At 36.3% G+C, this 20,658-nt stretch overlaps 2 protein-coding genes across 5 annotated transcripts in view; both read left to right on the top strand.

The window, feature by feature from the left end:
- LOC127159511 (uncharacterized) overlaps positions 1-12,675 on the top strand; it is a 21,025-nt gene extending 8,350 nt beyond the window's left edge. The window contains exons 1-2 of one of the 4 annotated variants that reach the window (XM_051102320.1): positions 8,761-9,627; positions 9,683-12,675. In XM_051102320.1, the coding sequence (XP_050958277.1) occupies positions 9,775-11,166 (1,392 nt within the window). In that variant the 5' untranslated portion in view covers positions 8,761-9,627; positions 9,683-9,774 and the 3' untranslated portion in view covers positions 11,167-12,675. Of the gene's footprint in view, positions 1-8,760 lie in introns of those variants that run through there. The other 3 variants (XM_051102321.1, XM_051102322.1, XM_051102319.1) reach the window with 3 other exon arrangements.
- The window catches only part of LOC127159512 (ribonuclease inhibitor), a gene marked incomplete at its 3' end in the record, with an annotated part of 73,186 nt that extends 52,820 nt beyond the window's left edge, over positions 1-20,366 (top strand). Inside the window, exons 9-11 of the mRNA XM_051102323.1 lie at positions 2,782-2,955; positions 19,750-19,923; positions 20,196-20,366. Coding sequence (XP_050958280.1) covers positions 2,782-2,955; positions 19,750-19,923; positions 20,196-20,366 — 519 coding nt within the window. The remainder of the gene's footprint in view (positions 1-2,781; positions 2,956-19,749; positions 19,924-20,195) is intronic.
- Positions 20,367-20,658: the final 292 nt, after the last annotated feature.

Genomic DNA, 20,658 nt, shown 5'->3' with positions numbered 1-20,658 from the left:
ATGTATTCAATCTAATTATTGTGTAATCTTATTTCCCTCATAGGCTAAATGACTGTGGCTTAACAGACAAAAGCTGTTCAGCTCTGGCTACAGTTCTTGGATCAGATACCAGTCTGAAAGAGCTGAACATGAGCAATAATAATCTACAGGATTCAGGAGTGAAGCTGCTTTGCACTGGACTGGAAAATATGAAGTGTCATTTGGAGATACTGAGGTAAGTTGTGTGACAACAGACAAAAATTGAGCTCAACAAAAACATAAGGTGAAAAACAGACTTAGATAATGAAAAACTCTGTATGCTGTGTTTTTATGTTTATGCCTGCCATAGTGTTTTTTTTTTTTTTTTTTTTTTTTTTTTTTTTTCGGATTTGGTCTGTCATTGACACTGTCCTAAGCTGACACATTATGCTATACCATTTACAGAATGTATTTGGTTATGTTCAAGGTAGGTATAACTTAACATGCATTTGATGGTTCATTTGTATTTATGATGATGCATATCTGTTTGTATATATAATTGGATATGAAAAGCTAAGATAAGATGCTTTTAGACTATTATTATTATTTTTACATTTTTGCATTACATTTACTGATAAAATATACTGTTCAGGGTTTTCCTCTTGATGTCTGGACCATTGTTATTTTTTTGCTTTAAATAAGTGTCTTTTAAAACAAACAAACATACATGATGAACAGAAACAATTTAACTAGTAAAGTCAAGACACGTTTGTTTATATAGCACTTTATACAATACAAATAGTTTCCAAGCAGCTTTACAGATATAAACAAGAAAATAGTGAATTAGTGATGCAAACAGAATTCAATTCTGCTGTAAAGCAACTCTAAAAAGACAATAGTAAATAGTCATTATTCAGTTAAAATCAGTTCAATGTTGAATCAGTTTGGTTCAGTAAATATGTAAAGTCCATCAATTTAAGAGTGAGTTTAATTCATTTATAAAGCAGCTGTGAGGTAAACAGTGATTTCATCATCAGCTCAGTTCAGTTCTTATCCAACAGTTTCATTTTTAGTATTTTCAAAATATTAATTAGCCATTTGAATGAATTGGGGATTGTGTGACTCACTCATTAAGACAGTGACTTGCCGCCACCTACTGGTGGTTTGGATACATTTTTAAAAGCATCATTGCATTAATATTAATGCATTATATGTTAAAAAGGGGAACCATTTATCTTATAACATTATTTATGCATTTGCAATTTTAATGATAAAATAGCAAATAATTGCAATCATTTTATTTTATTGATGTTATTGATAAAATGTAAGAATTTTACAAATGATGACACATACATTTAGTAAGGTTAGGAAAATATTGCCCTTCATTAAGCTAAAAAGTGTCCTAGAAATCAATTGAAGGCAAATATCACAAATATATTGATTAAAGAAAGATCCTAGAGCAGTGATGAAACTATTGCTTTTTAAAAAAAACTATAGAAGATTTTTTTTTTACTCGGACAAGTGAATGACTGATTATGACAAGGCTTAAGTCGAGCCCTGTATCTATTGGACAGATACAACAAACTATTTCTGTCTGGATCTCCATCATCAAACATAATTCCAATTTAGTTTAACAACATAATTCAGGATAAAGTCTGACTCAATGAGGAATATCAGGAGGCCAAGTTTTGACTGTGGATGAAAGGAGGAGCTGGGGATGGAGGAGGGTAGTTGGCTCCTGAACGAAGTGATTTGTCAATACTGAATGGACCTTCTGTAAGGAAGTAGTAGACCTTCTATAAGCATTGTATTCCTATAGGTAGACGTGGATCAGCTGACAAAATTACGTGACCTGCCAGATCTAACACAACACTTATTTACTGCTTTGTTTTTTTAATCATTTTAACGAAAATATGTTTTTGAAAGTCTGTTTTTTAAATAAGAACATCATCTGCAGCTCTTGTAGTGCTTTACATCTTCAGCAGCGTAGAGAAGCAACATACGTGGAGCAGAAATGACTTGAATGAAGTGTGTTTGGCTCTAGATAAATATATTAGGACGAGTCTAAGGGCACTGATCAGAGAGGAGGCCCAACACGATGCTACTGAGGTGGAGCTCTTTTTTGGGGGAAATCACTTTTGATCGAAAAATTAAAATTTTGAAAATTGTAGCTTCATTTGAAAAGTTAAGTGGTTGTAAAAAAATAAAAATAAAAATGAAGAACATATTTACATTTGTGGTCCTCGTGGTAAAAAATGACCACCATCAAAATAATATTTTAAGATGGCTGTTGTCAGACTCATTGTGCAAAGAAAAATCTCACTGGATTATTACATATAATGGCAAAATGTTTATATAAACCTGTAAAATGTAAATGTTTCCTACTGACACACTACAGCAAAAGATAGAAATAACTGACTTTAAAACAGTTTTAGCTGGTGAAAGTACTAATGTCTTAAGACTATTTCACATTACTATATAGAACAAAAATATATTAATATTACATTGATTTTATTGAAAAGAAAGTTACATTTCAGGTGTTCAGTCTCTTTTGACCATGAAGAGCACAAGTGTACCTCACAAATGAGGAGCATCAGAAGGTTAAAGCTTGAAAGTGACTGTAAGCTGGAGATACTGCAGTGAATTGATGTCTAACAATTTAAAGTTCTCTTCTTTGTATGAATCAATATATAGTTGTCCGATTTTGCTTTGCAGTTTTAGTTCATTTGTATAAGGAATAAAATGTAATTTTGTTATGGATTTAGGTAATTTCTAGAATAACTGATTAATCATCTGATTGTGACATTTTCATTCTGGTTCTAGACTTTCAGACTGCAGTATCACTGAAGAAGGTTATAAAGCTCTGGCTTCAGCTCTGAGATCAAACCCTTCACACCTGATAGAGCTGGATCTCACAGGAAATGATCCTGGACAATCAGGAGTGAAGGAGCTCAATGATTTACTACAGGATCCAAACTGTCAACTCAAGACACTGAGGTGAGATGTGATGCTGTAATGCAAAATAAATTATATGCAGGCAGTTTATTTATATATAAAAAAAAATCATTAATATAGTTTGTAAATCCATCCCTTTCACAGTGTATTTGACATGTATTAATACTAACATTATTGAGTGGGAATAAACTAGGAATTTAGGAAAAGTAAATATTTGTTTTCTGTTGAAAACTCCACAATGCAGATTGGAAAAACTGAAGTGTGTTTTATTGTGCAATAATCATTGTGCTATAGGAGTTAGCGTATCACAAAAACAAGAATCCTGTTTTTCTGAATATTTGCACAATCGCAAATATACAATAAACAAGTTACTGAGTAACTTTCATACATACATTTCAATTTTGTAAATGGAGCAAATAGCAGAACTGTTGTTTTTTAAAACTAAAACTGCCAGTAGGTGGCAGCAAGTGACTGTCTAAATTAGTGAGTTAAATCTTTCAATCAGCTGATTCATTTAACTTTGCAAACCATTGTACTTATAGCCTGATTGAATTATTTACTAGTCCTTGTAACACTGAGGAACAAAACACTGTGCTGCTCAGAGATGCAGAGGTTCTGCTGTTTATTCTATTTACAAAATGTAAATTTGTGTATAAAAAAGTTACTTAGTAATTTGTTGTTTATTCTACATTTGTAGTTGTGCAGATATTTGAAAACAGGATTCTTGTTTGACTCTATAGTAACAATGAATTGGGGTTGGTATAGCACCTTCCCATCTATGGGTTATTTTAACCCAATGAATTGGGTTAAAATCCAGTTGGGTTAAAAGTAACCCAACAGTTGAGTTAATTATTTAGATTCATTTATATCAGTTTTTATTTATTTATTTATTTTTTTTATAAAAATACACTATAACACTACTTTGTTTTCAAATAAATATTTTATTTAAATATGCAAATATTTTTTTTTTACAAATATATTTTTAAATGTAAAACAGTCATACTGCAAATGTTTACAAAATAAGTGTACAAGAATGTGAAAATATAATACATTCAAAACACAAATATGCACACACAACTGACATATTTTCAAGATGTACACTGAATTCAAAACCAACTATTCAAAACTAATGTTTATTTATCTGATTCTGGTCCACAAAACCTGTCATAAGGGTCAAGTTTTTTTGTATTTAAATATAAACATCATCTGAAAGCTCAATAAATAAGCTTTCTATTAATATGTGGTTTGATAGGATAGAACAACTATTTGAAAATCTGGAATCTGAGGGTGCAAAAAATCTAAATATTGAGAAAATTGCCTTTAAAGTTGTCCAAGTGAAGTTATTAGCAACACATATTACTAATAATAAATTCAGTTTCAATATACTTATGGTAGGAGATTTACAAAATATCTCCATGGAACATGATCTTTACTTAATATTCTAATGATTTTTGGCATGAAAGAAAATTTGATAATTTTGACCCATACAATGCAATTTTGGCTATTTCTACAAATGTACCCATGATACTTATGACCGGTTTTGTTGTCCAGGGTCATAAATGTGTATCAATTCATATTTATTTATATCAACACATACACAAATGTGCACAAATAAAACAAACATAACATACAAACTTTTATCAATAAAACAAAAATAAAAAATCATAAACACAAGTAATAATAATAATAATAATAATAATAATAAAACAAAGTAAATCTGCTGGCTGCTGGACTTGCTGATAATCAGCAACATAAAAAGTTTTTACGGATCAATAAATACAAAGTTTCTAAGGAAGAGGTAATGTGTTGAAAGAACTCCTGGAATATTAAAGACTGTGTGCTGCAAATGGGTGCAGAGGAGCTTTGGGTAGTAGATGTCATAAATGTAGAAATGTCTGAAACACAGATCCACTGCTTGTAGTAAGGTCTTCTGTTCCACTGTTTCACCGTTGAAAATGCTAAAAACTTCTTCTCTTGGAGTTAGTGCAGCAATGCTGGTGTCATCCGGTCGCATAAAACTTCCTTCATTGACTCCTTCCTCTGTGATAAGATGAAGCAGAAGAAGAAACATTTTACAGATAAACTAGAAACATTTTTTCATAATTGTTGGAAAACCTACACTACTAATCAGAAGTTTTTGAACAGTAAGATTTTTAAAGTTATTTAAAGAATTCTTTTCTACTCACTAAGCCTGTATTTATTTGATCCAAAATACAGTAAAAGCAGTAATATTGTGAAATATTTTTACTATTTTAAATAACTGCTTTCTATTTTAAAAGCTTTGAAAAGACTGGACAATTACATTTTAAATATATTCAAATAGAAAGCGGTTATTTTAAATGCTGTATTTTGGATGAAATAAATGCAGGCTTAGACAGAAGGGAATTCTTTAAAAACATTAAAAATCTTGCTGTCCAAAAACTTTTGACTGGTAATGTATATGGATCACTAATATAAATAGTTTACTTACCTTGAAATATTTCAGTTAATTGGCATGTGGATGTTTAATGTATGAGATTCCACTGTTGTAATTTTTCCTTCACTGAAGAACCCAATGTCTAAAAATAAGTATAAACACATTTAGTACACATTTAAAAAAACATGCAAATCTGTCATAGCTTTATAATAGAAATGGCTGTAATTAGAGGCGAATCTAATATATGCATAACAATATTCAATATAAATAAACCATAAAAACACATTTAGTGTTATTCCAATTAGTGCTCGCTTTCCAAACAACTGACGCTTGCCTTGTTTTGACCAGCAGGCGTCGCCGTTGTGTCACGAACGATTGGAAGCAGTGAATCATTTTGCGAATTAAGCGATTCGTTTAATTGATTCGAAACTTTGAAAAGCTTCGTTTCTCCCATCACGTCTTGCTTTTGGGAAATGTGATTATTTGTAGACTTTTCTAAACAGAGAATTAACTGAATTTGAGCGCATCTCTCTGAGCTGCCGCTGAGCTAAGGTTACATACTGGACCGAAGTTGAAAGGTTCGTGCGGCGCGGTTTAAATCAACAATGTCTCATTTAACATTAGCCATTTCCCATATAAAGTTAAATGTGATAACCATTAATGCGACCAAACAAACTGTAGTCAGAAACCGTATGTCTAGAACCCTTCATCAGCTGTAAAATAATACTAAACCTGTAGTAATGGTAGACGGTGATTTCAGTAATATAAGTAGTCCTGTATACATTCCACCATACATTATTAACTTTAGGTTACTGTAATACATCTCTAAACAGTTTTACAACTTTCTGCTAATGTTTATTTAATTTATTACTGCTAGCAACCTAACTGGGACAGCTAAGTTAACGTGACGTTATTCGTTTACAATGGAGCTCATTCTCTGCAGTAACGTTACAATACACTGACTAAAGGAAACTACATCTTCGTTAAAAAAAAACAAACATACAACAACAAAAGTTCAATTTTGAAGTGCATTTCACGTTCTTCGTATAAGTATAATGTTATAAGAGTTATTTAAACCCTATTACTTACCTCACACTGATGCAGCAGCAGCTTCTTCTGTGGTCAGACACTGTCGACCGTTAAAATTTGAACTGTCGCCGCGGGAACCAATTAAACCCAACGCTGGGTTATTATTAAAAACAACCCAACGATGTTTAAAAAAAATAACCCAACGTTTTAGAAAATAACCCAACACAGTGACCCAATATGTGTAACCCATCTATTGGGTTAAAAAAATAACCCATCTATTTTTACTGTGTAGAGCTGAAGATCTTTGCCCGAACCCGATGAAACCCGACGAAACCCGGGCTTGGGCTCGGGCTTGGGCTCGGGCTCGGGCTTAATTTATATCATTTTACACGGGCTCAGGCCGGGCTCGGGCTTGCGCTCCGGCTTTTCCGGTAAATTCGCGGTCATGTGATGCATTTCGATTAGCGCGAGAAAGATGCGAAAATGGATGCTGAGGAGGTGATATGGAGGCTTGCCTCTGGTGATTAAGTTTGGGCTAAATTAGCCAAGTCAGTACTATGCATCCCGGCCAGTCACAGCGGCAGTAAAAAGGTGTTCAGTGCTGCTGGACGCACCATCACTGAGCGCAGGACCGCGCTTAAACTATCTTAATTTCGTTATTGCCAAAAAACCCATCTTAATTTAGAACTTATCTTAATTTATTTTGTTAAGAAAGAGTCTTTTTTATTGACGCGTTGGCCTATTTATAGGCTAAGTGTACGCCTATTTAGAGTGCTAAGATGTTACGATGTTACAGAGAACTTATTATATTTATTAGTTCCAACTTCCAAGTGGCTTATAGCCTACGTTAGTCATTAATAAATTATGTTAAAACATGTATAAATGACTCATTATTGACAAAAGGCAAAAGAGCTGTGTGCTTGTGCATATTTGCTTAATGTCAGGCTGTAAACGGGTTCGGGCTTTTAAAAAGCTGTCAATCAAAATATACTTGTCGGGCTAGGGCCGGATTCTGTCGGGCTCGGGCACTGTCGGGCCTAACTTTTAAGGCCCGATTACAGCTCTATCCTATAGCAGGGATCCTTAAATCTGGCCCATGAGATCCACTTTCCTGAGATCCACTGAGTTTAGCTCTAATTCAATTCAATTAAATTCAAATTTATTTGTATAGCGCTTTTCACGATACGTTGCAAAGCAACTTTACAGCAAATTAAAGGTTTTTACAATATATTTCGTAGTAGCTTACTAGTGGTGACTGTGTCAGGTTGATGTACAGATGGCAGAGATGTGTAGTAAAGATCAATTAATGACATAATCAAACAGACAAAGAACACTATAAATTAGCAGCAGAATTCAGTAGTGCTGCATGTTGTTTCAGGGTTGGCATTATCTGAAGTCCTCTGAGGGGTTGGCATCATCTCTTCTTAAGACTGGAGTTCCTAGTTTTACCATGGGATCTCAATCCCATTGCAGAATCAAAGAAGAAATAGGGACATAATTAGTGTAGCTGATGTTCAAACCAATCAAAGAAAGATTTGTTCAACCAGAGCTGAAAGATTAATAATGAACATCTGATCAGATATAACTGCAGGAAAACTTTATGAGATGCATTATTTGAGTGCTTGGCTAAAAAAAAAAATCTGTCTTTAATCTAGATTTAAACAGAGAGAGTGTGTCCGATCTCCGAACATTATCAGGAAGGCTGTTCCAGAGTTTGGGAGTCAAATGTGAAAAAGCTCTACATCCTTTAGTGGACTTTGCTATCCTAGGTACTACCAACAGTCCAGAGTTTTGGGACCTTAGGGAGGGTGATGGATTGAAGCATGATAGAAGACTAGTTAGGTACGCAGGAGCTAAGCCGTTAAGGGCCTTATAGGTATGAAGTAATATTTTGTACCTGATGTGGAGCTAGTGCAGAGACTTTAAAATTGGGGTAATATGATCATATTTTCTTGACCTGGTAAGGACTCTAGCAGCTGCATTTCGGACTATCTGTAGCTTGTTTATTGAAGATGCAGGACAAGCCCCTAGTAGTGCATTACAATAGTCCAGTCTAGAGGTCATGAATGTGTGAACTAGCTTTTCTGCATCAGAAATGGGTAACATGTTTCATAGCTTGGCCATGTTTCTACAATGGAAGAATGCTGTTTTTGTAACATGAGAAATATGATTTTCAAAAGACAAGTTGCTGTCTAATATAACACCCAGACTTTTGACTGTAGTGGAAGTAACAGTACATCCATCTAATTGTAGATTGTAAGCCAAGAGATTATGTCTACTGTTTTTTTGGTCCAATAAGTAATATCTCTGTCTTATCTGACTTTAATAGGAGAAAATTATTGGTCATACAGTCTTTACATTTTTAACACACACTGTTAACTTTGATAATTTAGAAGTTTCATCTGGTCTTGCTGAGATATATAGTTGAACTGAAGGATTACAAATTTAAGAATCTGTTTAAAATATGCTGATCCTATGCATATTTGATATAGGTTCCAATATGACAACATGAACTGAAAAAGTTATGTATATTGTGACAGTCTAAGAGCAGGCAGCCCAGGCCCTGAGACAGTAACCTTTCAGTTCCTGAACATCTGGCAGGTTTTCCCAAGTTAAGTGTGAATTCTAATCTCAAGGTACAACTGTGCCTTTTGTTTAAGCACCTATGCATTTGAATGACACTTGTATGCTAAATAGATCAAGGCTGGGAAAAATCTTTAACTGAGCTGTTTTCCTGTACCACATTTGCATGCTTTGTTTAGATTGTTTCCACCTCTATGTACTCCTCCCCCTTCAAACCTATATACTCTGCTGTGCTGAGCTTTGAGAAGACAACTTTTTGAAGACTGCAGTGCAGAGCAGCGAGTATCTGAATAAAGAGAAACTTCTGCTTCAAGATATCCAAAAACGTCTCCTGGTCTCTAAGAAAAAAATTCACAACAGTTTTGGTGCCGTGACCCGGATAGAGCTTCTCGCCAGACATCGTTCCAGACTGAATTCCAGAAACTTTTTTCAGCTCAACAACGATTTGGTGAGTGTTACTCTATTCAAAGAACCACTACAGACCAGTACATGTGGTTAGCCTCTGCGCCGCCAGAGAAGTGTTAACAAACAGCTGCAGGGTTTGGTTAACAGACTAGTTATCCTCTATTCAGCTAGAGAAGATTAGCATTACGTGCTAATATCTGTTATGCTCTGTTTCAGGCAGAGAAGATTAGCATAAAGTGCTAGTAGTTTATGTTCAGGAATCCTCTGCTTTGCCAGAGAAGGTTGAATACATGATAATGTGTATTAACTAGGTTTTCCTCTGCTTTGCCAGAGAAGGTTAACAACAGTTGTTCTGTGTTGACAAATTTATGCTCTGCTTGCCAGGGAGGTGTTAGAAGTGTATTGTTGTGTCAGAAAGACATTACAAAATGTTGAGAAGGAATGCTAGGTTGATTCCCACAACTGAGAAAGGTGGACTAGCTACCCCTTTACGGACAGACAATGAGTTCAAATCATTGTTAGGAGAGCACATGGACTCAATAGTGACAGAGTCAGTCAGATTGGATTTAACAAAGAAATTTGGTATTGATCCAGAAAAAGTATGGTCAATTGAAGAATGCAAAAAGGTACTTGGAGCATGTATCAGAAAGAAAAACATTAAAGGCATTATCTGCTGCCACAGAGAGTTTACTTTATCCTTAGCACAAGAACAAGCTCAGTGTATTGCTAAGTTAAAAGAACAAAACAAACAACTACAAACTAGAGTGTCCTGTCTCACTAAAAAGGTGGGCCATAACAAGGCCTCAACCAAAAGTGATTCAAAAGACCAACAGTCAGATGAAAGCTATCCTGACTTACAGTCTTTGTGTAGACTAGAGGACAATAGCAATACTGGATTAAGAGATAAAAATGTAAATGCAGTTGAAGTACGTGGAGCGAGAAAAGGGGCTCAGAGTAGGGTAGAAGGTGTTGAAACTGTTCCATCTGCAACCCCCAGACTCCAGTTACAAGCAGTCCATACAGCGCTAGGACCTAAAGATATAGAGAGACTATCCCAGAGCTTACCCTCAGCATGCACAAATTTTTCTGAATTTAGAAGAGCATTGACTAGCAAAATGCGTCTCTACGACATGTCGTTAGCAGAAGTCACACAGCTGATGTCACAAATTCTAACTGAATCTGAATTCAACAGTTTTGAGTCTGCTGTTACTTCTGAACTACAACATGCCAGTAAAGCGGATTTGAGAGAAGGTGTTTCGAAAATTCTAAAGAATATCGTGGGACCCAAAATAGACTGGTCCAGAATCACTAACTGTGTGCAAAGGAAAGAAGAAACTGTGAATGAATACAGTGAAAGGTTCTGCCAGACAGCTGTAACTTACAGTGGAATAGTTGATAATTCTGAAAGTGTGCTAGATGACAAGGGACCCTTAGTCCGCATCTGGTCAGATGGTCTTGTAGCTGAGTACAGAAAAGCCTTGACATTCCTAGATCTAACTTGGTCTAACAAAACTCTCAGAAGTAACCTAGACATGTTAGCTATTTGGGAAAGAGACTCTGATGTTAAAGCAAGAGTAAAGATTGCAGCAGCATCCTTTCAGGTCAACACAAAGAACCAACAGAAACGAAAATGTCCTAAGAGGGAGGCCAGTTGTCATTACTGTGGTAAACCTGGACACTGGATGAAAGAGTGTAGGAAAAACAAAAAGTATGTAAGAGAAATGAACGCTGTAAATCAGCTCTTACTCAGTCTGCTTGCAACTCTGAAGCAGACCCTCCCCACTACACCAAACTCGTGGGGCAGCTTGCTGAGGTGCTAACTGTTAAGACTGTGAGTTCTTAATTACCCCAATAATCTACAACAAAGATGAAAAGATTCTTTGTAAATAGAACAAAAGGAAGTTGACTTCCTCCCACTGGGGGACTCTGGTTAAGTACACTCACAGCCAAAAACAATACTACAGCACACTCACCTATCCTCTATGGGTTATGATGTTTGCTATGACTGATGTTTCATTAGAGGATGGAGTAATTGCACAGTTAAGTTCCCACACCAACTACAGGGACAGACTAGGACACACAGGCCAGTGAGGAGCCCAGGGAAGAACCGAAGTGCAACAGGCCTCGGGGGCCAACCCTGTGGTGAAGATTTCCTCATAGGTTTTTTCCCCTCATCAGTTTGTCCCCACCTCACTGGTCCATAGGTGTCAAATGACTTAAGACTAGGTCAACAAAACCACTATACGATCACTAGACTTAAAACCACTATACGATCACTAGACTTAAAATGACTATACGATCAACAGAAGTCTACAAATGTCTATGCATGAATACTGCTGGTCTGCTGTTTCTCTGTTTTCTTGTGTTGCAGGTATATGTACATGCCATGATGTCTTCAAAAGCAGCATCCTGGAGTAAAGCATCACCTCAGACATCCATGAACAAGATTCATGAGGACAAAGAGTCATCTAAATGAATCTACGTGGGAAATGGACTACAGAAAACTACAGACTACACAGCTATTCAGGCGCCATGGACGTCAGGACTTCCACTCTTATGCTACATGGTTTTCTGTGTCAACATGTAGCTTGTACGACATGTTACCATCCATGTCGTATGTGTCAACATTTATGGTTCTGAAAAGAACTATCACACCTAATTAAATCTTGGACAAGACACAGAATAAGATATATGTGCCTGTAACTATTTCAAGTTACATGAATGGAAGATGGAGCTCAATGTTAACAAACATAGGCTATAGAATGGATTTATGGAGGTTTAAATTTGTATTATGTGAGAGTTATTAGAACTCTCAAAGGGGGGACTGAAGGATTACAAATTTAAGACTCTGTTTAAAATATGCTGATCCTATGCATATTTGATATAGGTTCCAATATGACAACATGAACTGAAAAAGTTATGTATATTGTGACAGTCTAAGAGCAGGCAGCCCAGGCCCTGAGACAGTAACCTTTCAGTTCCTGAACATCTGGCAGGTTTTCCCAAGTTAAGTGTGAATTCTAATCTCAAGGTACAACTGTGCCTTTTGTTTAAGCACCTATGCATTTGAATGACACTTGTATGCTAAATAGATCAAGGCTGGGAAAAATCTTTAACTGAGCTGTTTTCCTGTACCACATTTGCATGCTTTGTTTAGATTGTTTCCACCTCTATGTACTCCTCCCCCTTCAAACCTATATACTCTGCTGTGCTGAGCTTTGAGAAGACAACTTTTTGAAGACTGCAGTGCAGAGCAGCGAGTATCTGAATAAAGAGAAACTTCTGCTTCAAGATATCCAAAAACGTCTCCTGGTCTCTAAGAAAAAATTCACAACAGTATCGTCAGCATAACAATGAAAACTAATCCTGTGTTTTCTAATAATATTACCAAGGGGCAGCATGTATTTCGAAAATAGTAGAGGACCTAAAACAGATCCTTGTGGCACTCCATACTTTAACCATCTTAAACCATCTTAAAGCCTGCCCTTGAATACTCTCATAGTTTTGTAGTCGATCTATGAGTATGTCATAATCTATAGTGTCGAACGCAGCACTAAGATCAAGTAAAACTAGCAATAAGATGAAGCCTTGGTCTGACGCAAGAAGCAAGTCATTAGTGATTTTAACAAGTGCAGTTTCTGTGCTGTGATGGGGCCTGAAATTCTTCAAAGAGATAATTTTTTTGCAAGAATGAGCACAGTTGAGCAGATACAACTTTCTCTAAAATTTTAGACATAAATGGAAGATTAGAAATGGGTCTGTACTTTGCCGTTCACTAGGGTCTAGTTGTGGTTTCTTAATAAGAGGCTTAATAACCGCCTGCTTGAATGGTTTTGGGACGTGACCTAAAGATAACGATGAGTTAATAATATTGACAAGCGGTTCTTCTGCTACAGGTAACAATGCTTTCAGTAATACAGGATCTAATATGCATGTTGTTGGTTTAGACACAGTAATGAGTTTATTTAACACTTCCTGTCCTATAGTTGTAAAGCACTGCAGTTTTTCTTTGGGTGTGGCGAAAGAAGCTGACGTATTAGACTCTGTAGAATCTACATTGGTTATTGTATTTCTGATGTTATCTATTTTATCAGTGAAGAAATTCATGAAGTCATTACTATTATACTGTAAGGGAATATTTAGATCGGGTGGCGTCTGGTTATTTGTTAATCTAGCCACTGTGCTAAATAAAAACCTTGGATTATTTTGGTTATTTTCTACGAGTTTGCAGATATGCTCAGTTCTAGCAGCTTTTAAAGCCTGTCTATATCTGCCTGCACCCCAGCATATATTATATCAGCTAAAGCATAAAGAAAACGCCGTTCTGACAGCATCTTTACATGTTAAAAAAAAATGTAAAAAGGGGTTTCCCCAACTTACAAGCGTTTTAAGAGTAATGTGTGAGGCTTTGGTTATTACGAAGTCTCTAGCGCAGGCCTATTTGAAGCACAATGTCTGTTTTTAAATGTCACTTAATTTTATGAATGAAATAAACAACAAAGAGACCAATTTTCCAGCAGGTGTGACAGTTTACAAAAAAAAAAGAAAAAAAAAAATAGGACTACAAAAAGAATGGCTTCAAAATTCATTTTGATTAAAGCATAAAAGGATAAAAAACTTTCTCTGTGGATAGATTGTTAACACAGCCCATGTGGAACCATCGCCTACAGTCATCACAGGAAATCTGTAAAAATAACAATAATGAAAAAGAATGTTAGCAGCATTGTCAGCAATTGTTCTAGTCTATTCATTAATATCCCACACCAATGTAATAAATAAATAAAGCAAAGATGTTCTGAAGGCCCAATGCAAGAAATAGGCCCATTTAAAATGGCAATTAAAGAACAGGTCATTTTACCGTTGTAATTTCTGGAAAGTCAATTTAGTATAGTTTATTGACAAGTATTAACTTTGTATCCGGTCTTGGTAAATACCTATATCTCACTGTCAGTAGATATGAATATCACCTAGAGTAGTGTTTGCTTAACATCAACTTGGAAGTTGGAAGAACGTCTATGATATTTATGCAATATCTATGCTTTTTTTTTTTTTTTTTTTTTTTTTTTTTTTAATGCCAAATGGGTAGATGCCTTGACTTTTATAATTGAATATGTTCAAATTGTATGAAAACGCCAGCAAGAATAGAAATTCAGGTGACAATGTGACATGGTCATGTCCCCAGTTTATAGCTCTATTGATTAACTTGATTAATTGATTTCATTAGTGACCTCTGAAATTAGGCTACGTGTCACTTATTATAACAGCTGTATATTTTCTCTTCTTGTGAAAACAATAACGTTTTGTTAAGTATTCAAATTCAATATACGCCAAGAAGTTATCAGTTAGAGGACTAATGTCCTCTAAATGATGAAAATATTGTGATGTATTATATGTGACTCTGGACCACAAAACCAGTCATAAGTGTACATCACGTGAATGTTCACCACCCCTGGTCTACAATATGAGTTATCGAGTTTTATCTGTCTGCACCGACAGATTAGACTAAAATGTATACGCAATTTAAATGCAAAACTCAGACATTAGACAAAAACATTAGACAAAAACAATGGAAGAATAATTAAAGAATAATTAAAACCACAGAACATTAATGGAAGGGGGAGAATAATTGTATTTTGCTGCAGTGTTGCAAGACATTTGAAAGTAGCGCCAACACTTTTGTCCCTTTTCGCTTTCCATACATTTAGTTGTGTTTTGGGTGCATTTGGAGACCTTTTCAGCACCACTGTTGCCAAAACCACAGTTTTTATTTCCACGTAATTAGGCAAAGTTTGATTAACAGTTGGTCAGGTTAATTACACAGACCTGGCAACCCGCTCAGCAGATACGCTTGGTCAAGGGGGAACAGGATTTCCAGAGGGGAACATGTAACGTCCGCCAGAGAGTCCACCCGAAACAAGGAAAGAAAACTCGAGGCAATTAGTCATTTGATGAGCCTTTATAGTTGTTTGCACTAGTGCACTCCTCTTACACACATGCGAGGTAAAACACTCTGGTAACGGGAAAAATCAAAATGGAAGAAAGTTAGAGCATTGTAGTACTCGGCAGCAGAGCGACCATCTCTTGCCTCACTCTCACTATCTCAGTGCGTGCGTGTTCAAACTTAGAGCAAAATATATTTAAAGGGACCTTAACATAATGTTAAACATTAGGTGGCCGTTACAAACAGAATTGACTGCAACACTGGAGGCAGCGGAGGGAGCAAGGTCCTCGTCCGGGGCCTGGCTCACGTCTTCCTCTGCTGCTGCACCCAGGGTCCGTGGTGTCCCGGCTGCAGAGTGAAGGACACCTGGGAAGATTGCGTCCAGAGTGCACGGGACCTGTGCAGAGAAGCACACGGAGTAGAGGTGGTCAGAGTGTTGTCTACCTGCACTCAAAGGTAGACGCAAATTCGCCATTAAGGAAAAGGAAAGGACGTGACGTGGCCAAGTATAGTGACCCATACTGAGAATTTCTGCATTTAACCCATCTAAGTGCACACACAGAGTAGTGAATAGTGAACAAACACGCACACACACAGATGAGTGAAGCCCGACTCCCTAACCATTAGGCCACAGCTGCCCCTAGTTTACTCACTATTACTTGCATTAAAGCAACAATGGTAATGTGTGTAAACAGTGTGTAAATGATGCAAGCAAGATTAACGGCAATGACACTGGTGCTGCTAACGGGCTATAAGCTAGTGGATTTGGGAAATCAAAACAAAACTAGTGATGATAAGCCAATCCGGTTGTTTTAGTTGTAAAATAGAACATGGGGTATATTCACACGTTATATGAAGCGAAAATAATAGGTGTGTTCGACTTAACGCATCACTGCCCAGCTCAATCAAATTCTGACTTGAAGCAGTGTATGCTGGTTAGAAATTTTGTCAGACTTGAGGCTGTGCCGACGCCTCGTGACTGTCACGTGTGCCATCAAAGTACCGCGATAGCGATTCGAGAGCAGCCGATTGACTCAGCCGGCGCAGTTTCTTCAGAGCGGCTGCAGGAGCTCTGATGACCACATGGCTGTTTCACAATTGGCCAGATTCACCGCATGACAACGATCACGTGTGTTTTGGGTTTATTCTAACATCCTCAAGTCCGATAATACTGACAAATCTGTGTTTTTAGAACAGTGAAAGTGTTTTTACTGTAGTCGCAATGTTATATTGAGTCAGATTTATCATGAAACACTGATAAAAGCATATATAACCCCACTTTATTAATATTTAAATAGTATGTGTTTATGTTGAACATTATTCTTGTTCAGATGGCACTGTATTAAGCAGTATATGAAACGTGTTTCTGTTGCTCATGAAAACGCTTTTAAAAAGTTGGTGTATTTGATAAATATTGCATTTAATTCATTTCTTCTGTGATAGCAGGCTTGTGCACAATTCAGAATTTCAGAATTGGCCGCCATTCAATTCATGAGTTGGAATTTGAATTGAATTGACTCCGCCCCACAGGAAGTTGAATTTGAATTGGAGTTGGAATGACAGGAAGTGGAATTAAATTCATGGCAATTCAAAGACATTCCACACAGTCATACAACAGGAAGAATGTGTTGAATCTCACACACAATTACATTAATTTTGTAATTTAATAGCATAATTTCATTACACATAACTAGTCAATCCTCAACCCTGCATACATTTTGTTCCAACATATAGATAATGATCAAATTCTTGAAATAAATTACTCCTTCAGTGTTTGATTAGTTTTGTTCAAAATGTTATTTTCATTTCAAAGTAATCAAATAACACAAAGTCGTTGTAAATGCAGTTGTCATTTATTTCAATGCAAAACTCATTGAGCAACACCGTTGCATCTAATTCTCAATAGCTCCTCAAATGTTTTATCATTGAGTCTGCACCGTTCTGGTCTGAATATCTTTCATGCAACACTAAAGATTCTCTCAACAGGTGCAGAGGAAGCTGGTATGGCAAGATATTTACATGCAAGTTGAGCTAGGGTAGGAAAAAGGCTTTGGTTTTCTTTACAATAAACCAAAGGATCAGTATTTCATGTGGACCTCATGTGGGGCTGTGTCAGCTGGCATGGCAGATGACTGGCTTTCCATGTAGGATAACAGTTTTGGGTGTTTCTTTGGTTGAGCACTGCCATTCATGGTTGCATTCCCTTTTGGGGAGGCAGACTCAACTTTTGCATTGAGAAGGTTTTTGATTATTACCTGCTCTTCACCAATACACCAGTCCAACTTAAACCTTGGGTCAACCGTGGCAGCCACCTGGAAGCATTCCATCTCTTCAAATTTTGTTAAACGGCTCTCAAGTGAGGATTGTATTGGTGGGAAGAGGGTGAATGCCTTTACCATGTTGGAGGCATTATCAGTCACAATGAATGAGATTTTGTTCTGAATATTGTAATTTTGAAGAACATCCTCATAAATTTTACAAATGTTTTCTGCTGTATGCCTCCCTTTAAAACGCTGACAGCTCAGCATTACACTCTGCAACATGAAATCTATAATGAAATGGCCAGTCATTCCAAAAAATAATTTCATTGATCGGTTTGACCAAAGATCTACTGTCAGGCAAATATACTTGGGCCAAATGCAAAAGATTAATGAAATCCTTATTTTTAATTTAATATATGTAACAACACTGTCAGTCAGAGCAACTTGTTGTCTATTAGTTGGTGACCACTTAGTGCTGGAACTCGCTGTTTCAGAAGGATTACCATGATCTTCACTCTGGTTTGGCTGGATTGTGTAACTGTTGGTTTCACAGTCCATCAAGATTTCCGGATGTTTCTTCTGTAGAAAAGTCCCTCAGATCAGTCTTTAAGAGAACAAATATTTCTATTAATTCCACAATTGACAAGAATTGTTTTCTTAATTTACAACAAGTCATAAGAAAAAAGAAAGTGTGCTTGCATGCTTTTAAACACATATCCAGTGTTGGGGGTAACTTGGGAATAACATAATATAATCACATTTGGCTGTAACGGAGTAATGTAACACATTAATGTTACTGTTGTGTTGTGAGTTGAAGGTGTGTTTAAGGCATTTATGAGCTACAGTATATGCCAGGCTCTTGCTGTGTTGCACTACTGTAATGAGTAGAGTAATGAGTTACTATTCATAGAGAATAACAAGTAAGGTAATGCATTATGTTTTTAAGTGAATAATGTGTATTACCCATTCTTGAGTAGTGACCCCAACACTGATGATATCAAATATCATGACTTCTGAAACTTAAAAAGTCTGGTGTTGACCATCAAATTGTGTAGAAAAGAAGCTTTCAAACAAATGTCCACCTCAAATTGTTTGGCAACCATTTTAAATACTTGGTTAAAGCAAAGCATTCTGGGATATGGTGTCACGTTCCATTGTGTTCCACAAAATTACAATTCCAATAAATCAAACTTAATTATGTGTTCTGTGACTAGAGCTTTTAACATTCATTGCTGGGCGGAACATTTCCTGTTAATGTAATCTGTACAAGTAGTTCAAACTAATATCATTTATAGAATATGTAATGAAATCATATCTGACATATATTGTAAAGCTTCATTGTTAAACACTTCACTTATGTATATGAATTTCTTTGAATTTGTATTGAATTGCAATTCTGCTTCCTTTAATTAAAATTCGAATTGTAATTCTAGATCCTGTTTTTGACATCAATTCAAATTCAATTCAAATTTAATAATTGAATTGGAATTTAGGAGTCATTCTCAATTCAATTCTGAATTGTGCACAAGCCTGTGTGATAGAGCATGCAAACACCGTGAGTGTCACTAACGAGAGTAAAAAGTGTCCGTCTTGATGACTTCGTTTTCAACTCCGCCCACGACTAGCCGTAGATGAAGTCGAACACACCTACAGTTTACGAAACTGATGGAGCTCAAACTCTAAGCGTGCGGGAGCAACCTGCACTCTAACCCTGATCAAACACACCTGAGCATGTTAATCAATGTCAGGATCATTAGAAAATCACAGGTAGGTGAGTTTGATCAGGGTTGAAGCTAAACTGCAGGGAAAGTGGATCTCACGAGCCAAAGAACTAAAGAAGGTTATAAAGCTCTGGCTTCAGCTCTGAGATCAAACCCTTCACACCTGATAGAGCTGGATCTCACAGGAAATGATCCTGGACAATCAGGAGTGAAGGAGCTCAATGATCTACTACAGGGTGGACTCTGTTCATTAAAAACTATCAGGTGAAAAAGACCTTAAAATATTTAAAAATTATCCGCAGATGTGAAATCAAATGTATAAAAATAGATAGAAGGGTCAAATTTACCATTGTTGAATAGAAATTACATGAACTGAAATTAAATAGCAGTTTAGAGAAATTCAGCAGACACAAAACAGAGTTTGTAGCAAAAATAATCCAAAAATATGAATAATCTGAAATCCTTATCTGCTTCCTGTAGGTTTTTGAAAAGTCCTGCTGCAGAGGAAGCGTGTGAGTATCTCACTGGAGTTCTGGGTAAAAGTCCATTACTACTGAAAGAACTGGATCTGAGTGGAGATAAATTAGGAGATCTGGATGGGGAGAAACTCTCTGCTCTTTTGATGGACTCTCATAGCAAACTGGAGAAAATAATGTGAGTGAACATGATTTATACATTGAAACCTCTTTGATTATTCATTATTAAAGACTGTCAGTCACATGTGTAATCAGATATGAAGAGCTGTTGATCTGATTTGTGTTGAATATGTGCTGAATAATAATAATCAAGCGCTGCGTTAGTTCGGACAGAACACGTCAGTCAAGCTCACATCAGCTGATACCGCCAACACTAACATTATGCAATATAACTGTAAGAAATATACATGATGAAAGTGGTCATTACTGAAATGCTGTTTTTGTGTTCAGGCTGAATAACTGTGAGCTGACGGAGAAAAGCTGTTCAGTTCTAGCTACTGTTCTCTCCTCCAAAACCATCCTGAAAGAGATGAACCTGAACAACAGTCGTCTGCTGGACTCAGGAGTCAAAGAGATCTGTGAGGGACTGAAGAATCCTGTGTGTGAGCTGAAGATGCTGAAGTGAGTACATTTCACCAACAGCTACACTCAACACCACAGCAATGAGATCAGTAATGCACACTGGCTGATGATGGGAATGTTATATGTGACCCTGGACCAAAAAACTAGTCATAAGGGTCCTTTTTTTTAAAAAAATTGAGATTTATACATAAATCAATATCTGAAAGCTGAGTTAGTAAGCTTTTCATGGATGTGTGGTTTGTTAGGATAGAACAATATTTGGCCAAAATACAAAAATCTGGAATCTGTGGGTGCAAAAAAAAAAAAAAAAAAAAAAAAGAGAAAATCACCT

Source organism: Labeo rohita, unplaced genomic scaffold (genome assembly GCF_022985175.1).
Source record: "Labeo rohita strain BAU-BD-2019 unplaced genomic scaffold, IGBB_LRoh.1.0 scaffold_223, whole genome shotgun sequence".
Taxonomy (NCBI): domain Eukaryota; kingdom Metazoa; phylum Chordata; class Actinopteri; order Cypriniformes; family Cyprinidae; genus Labeo; species Labeo rohita.
This window is presented reverse-complemented; position numbering and strand designations above follow the sequence as displayed.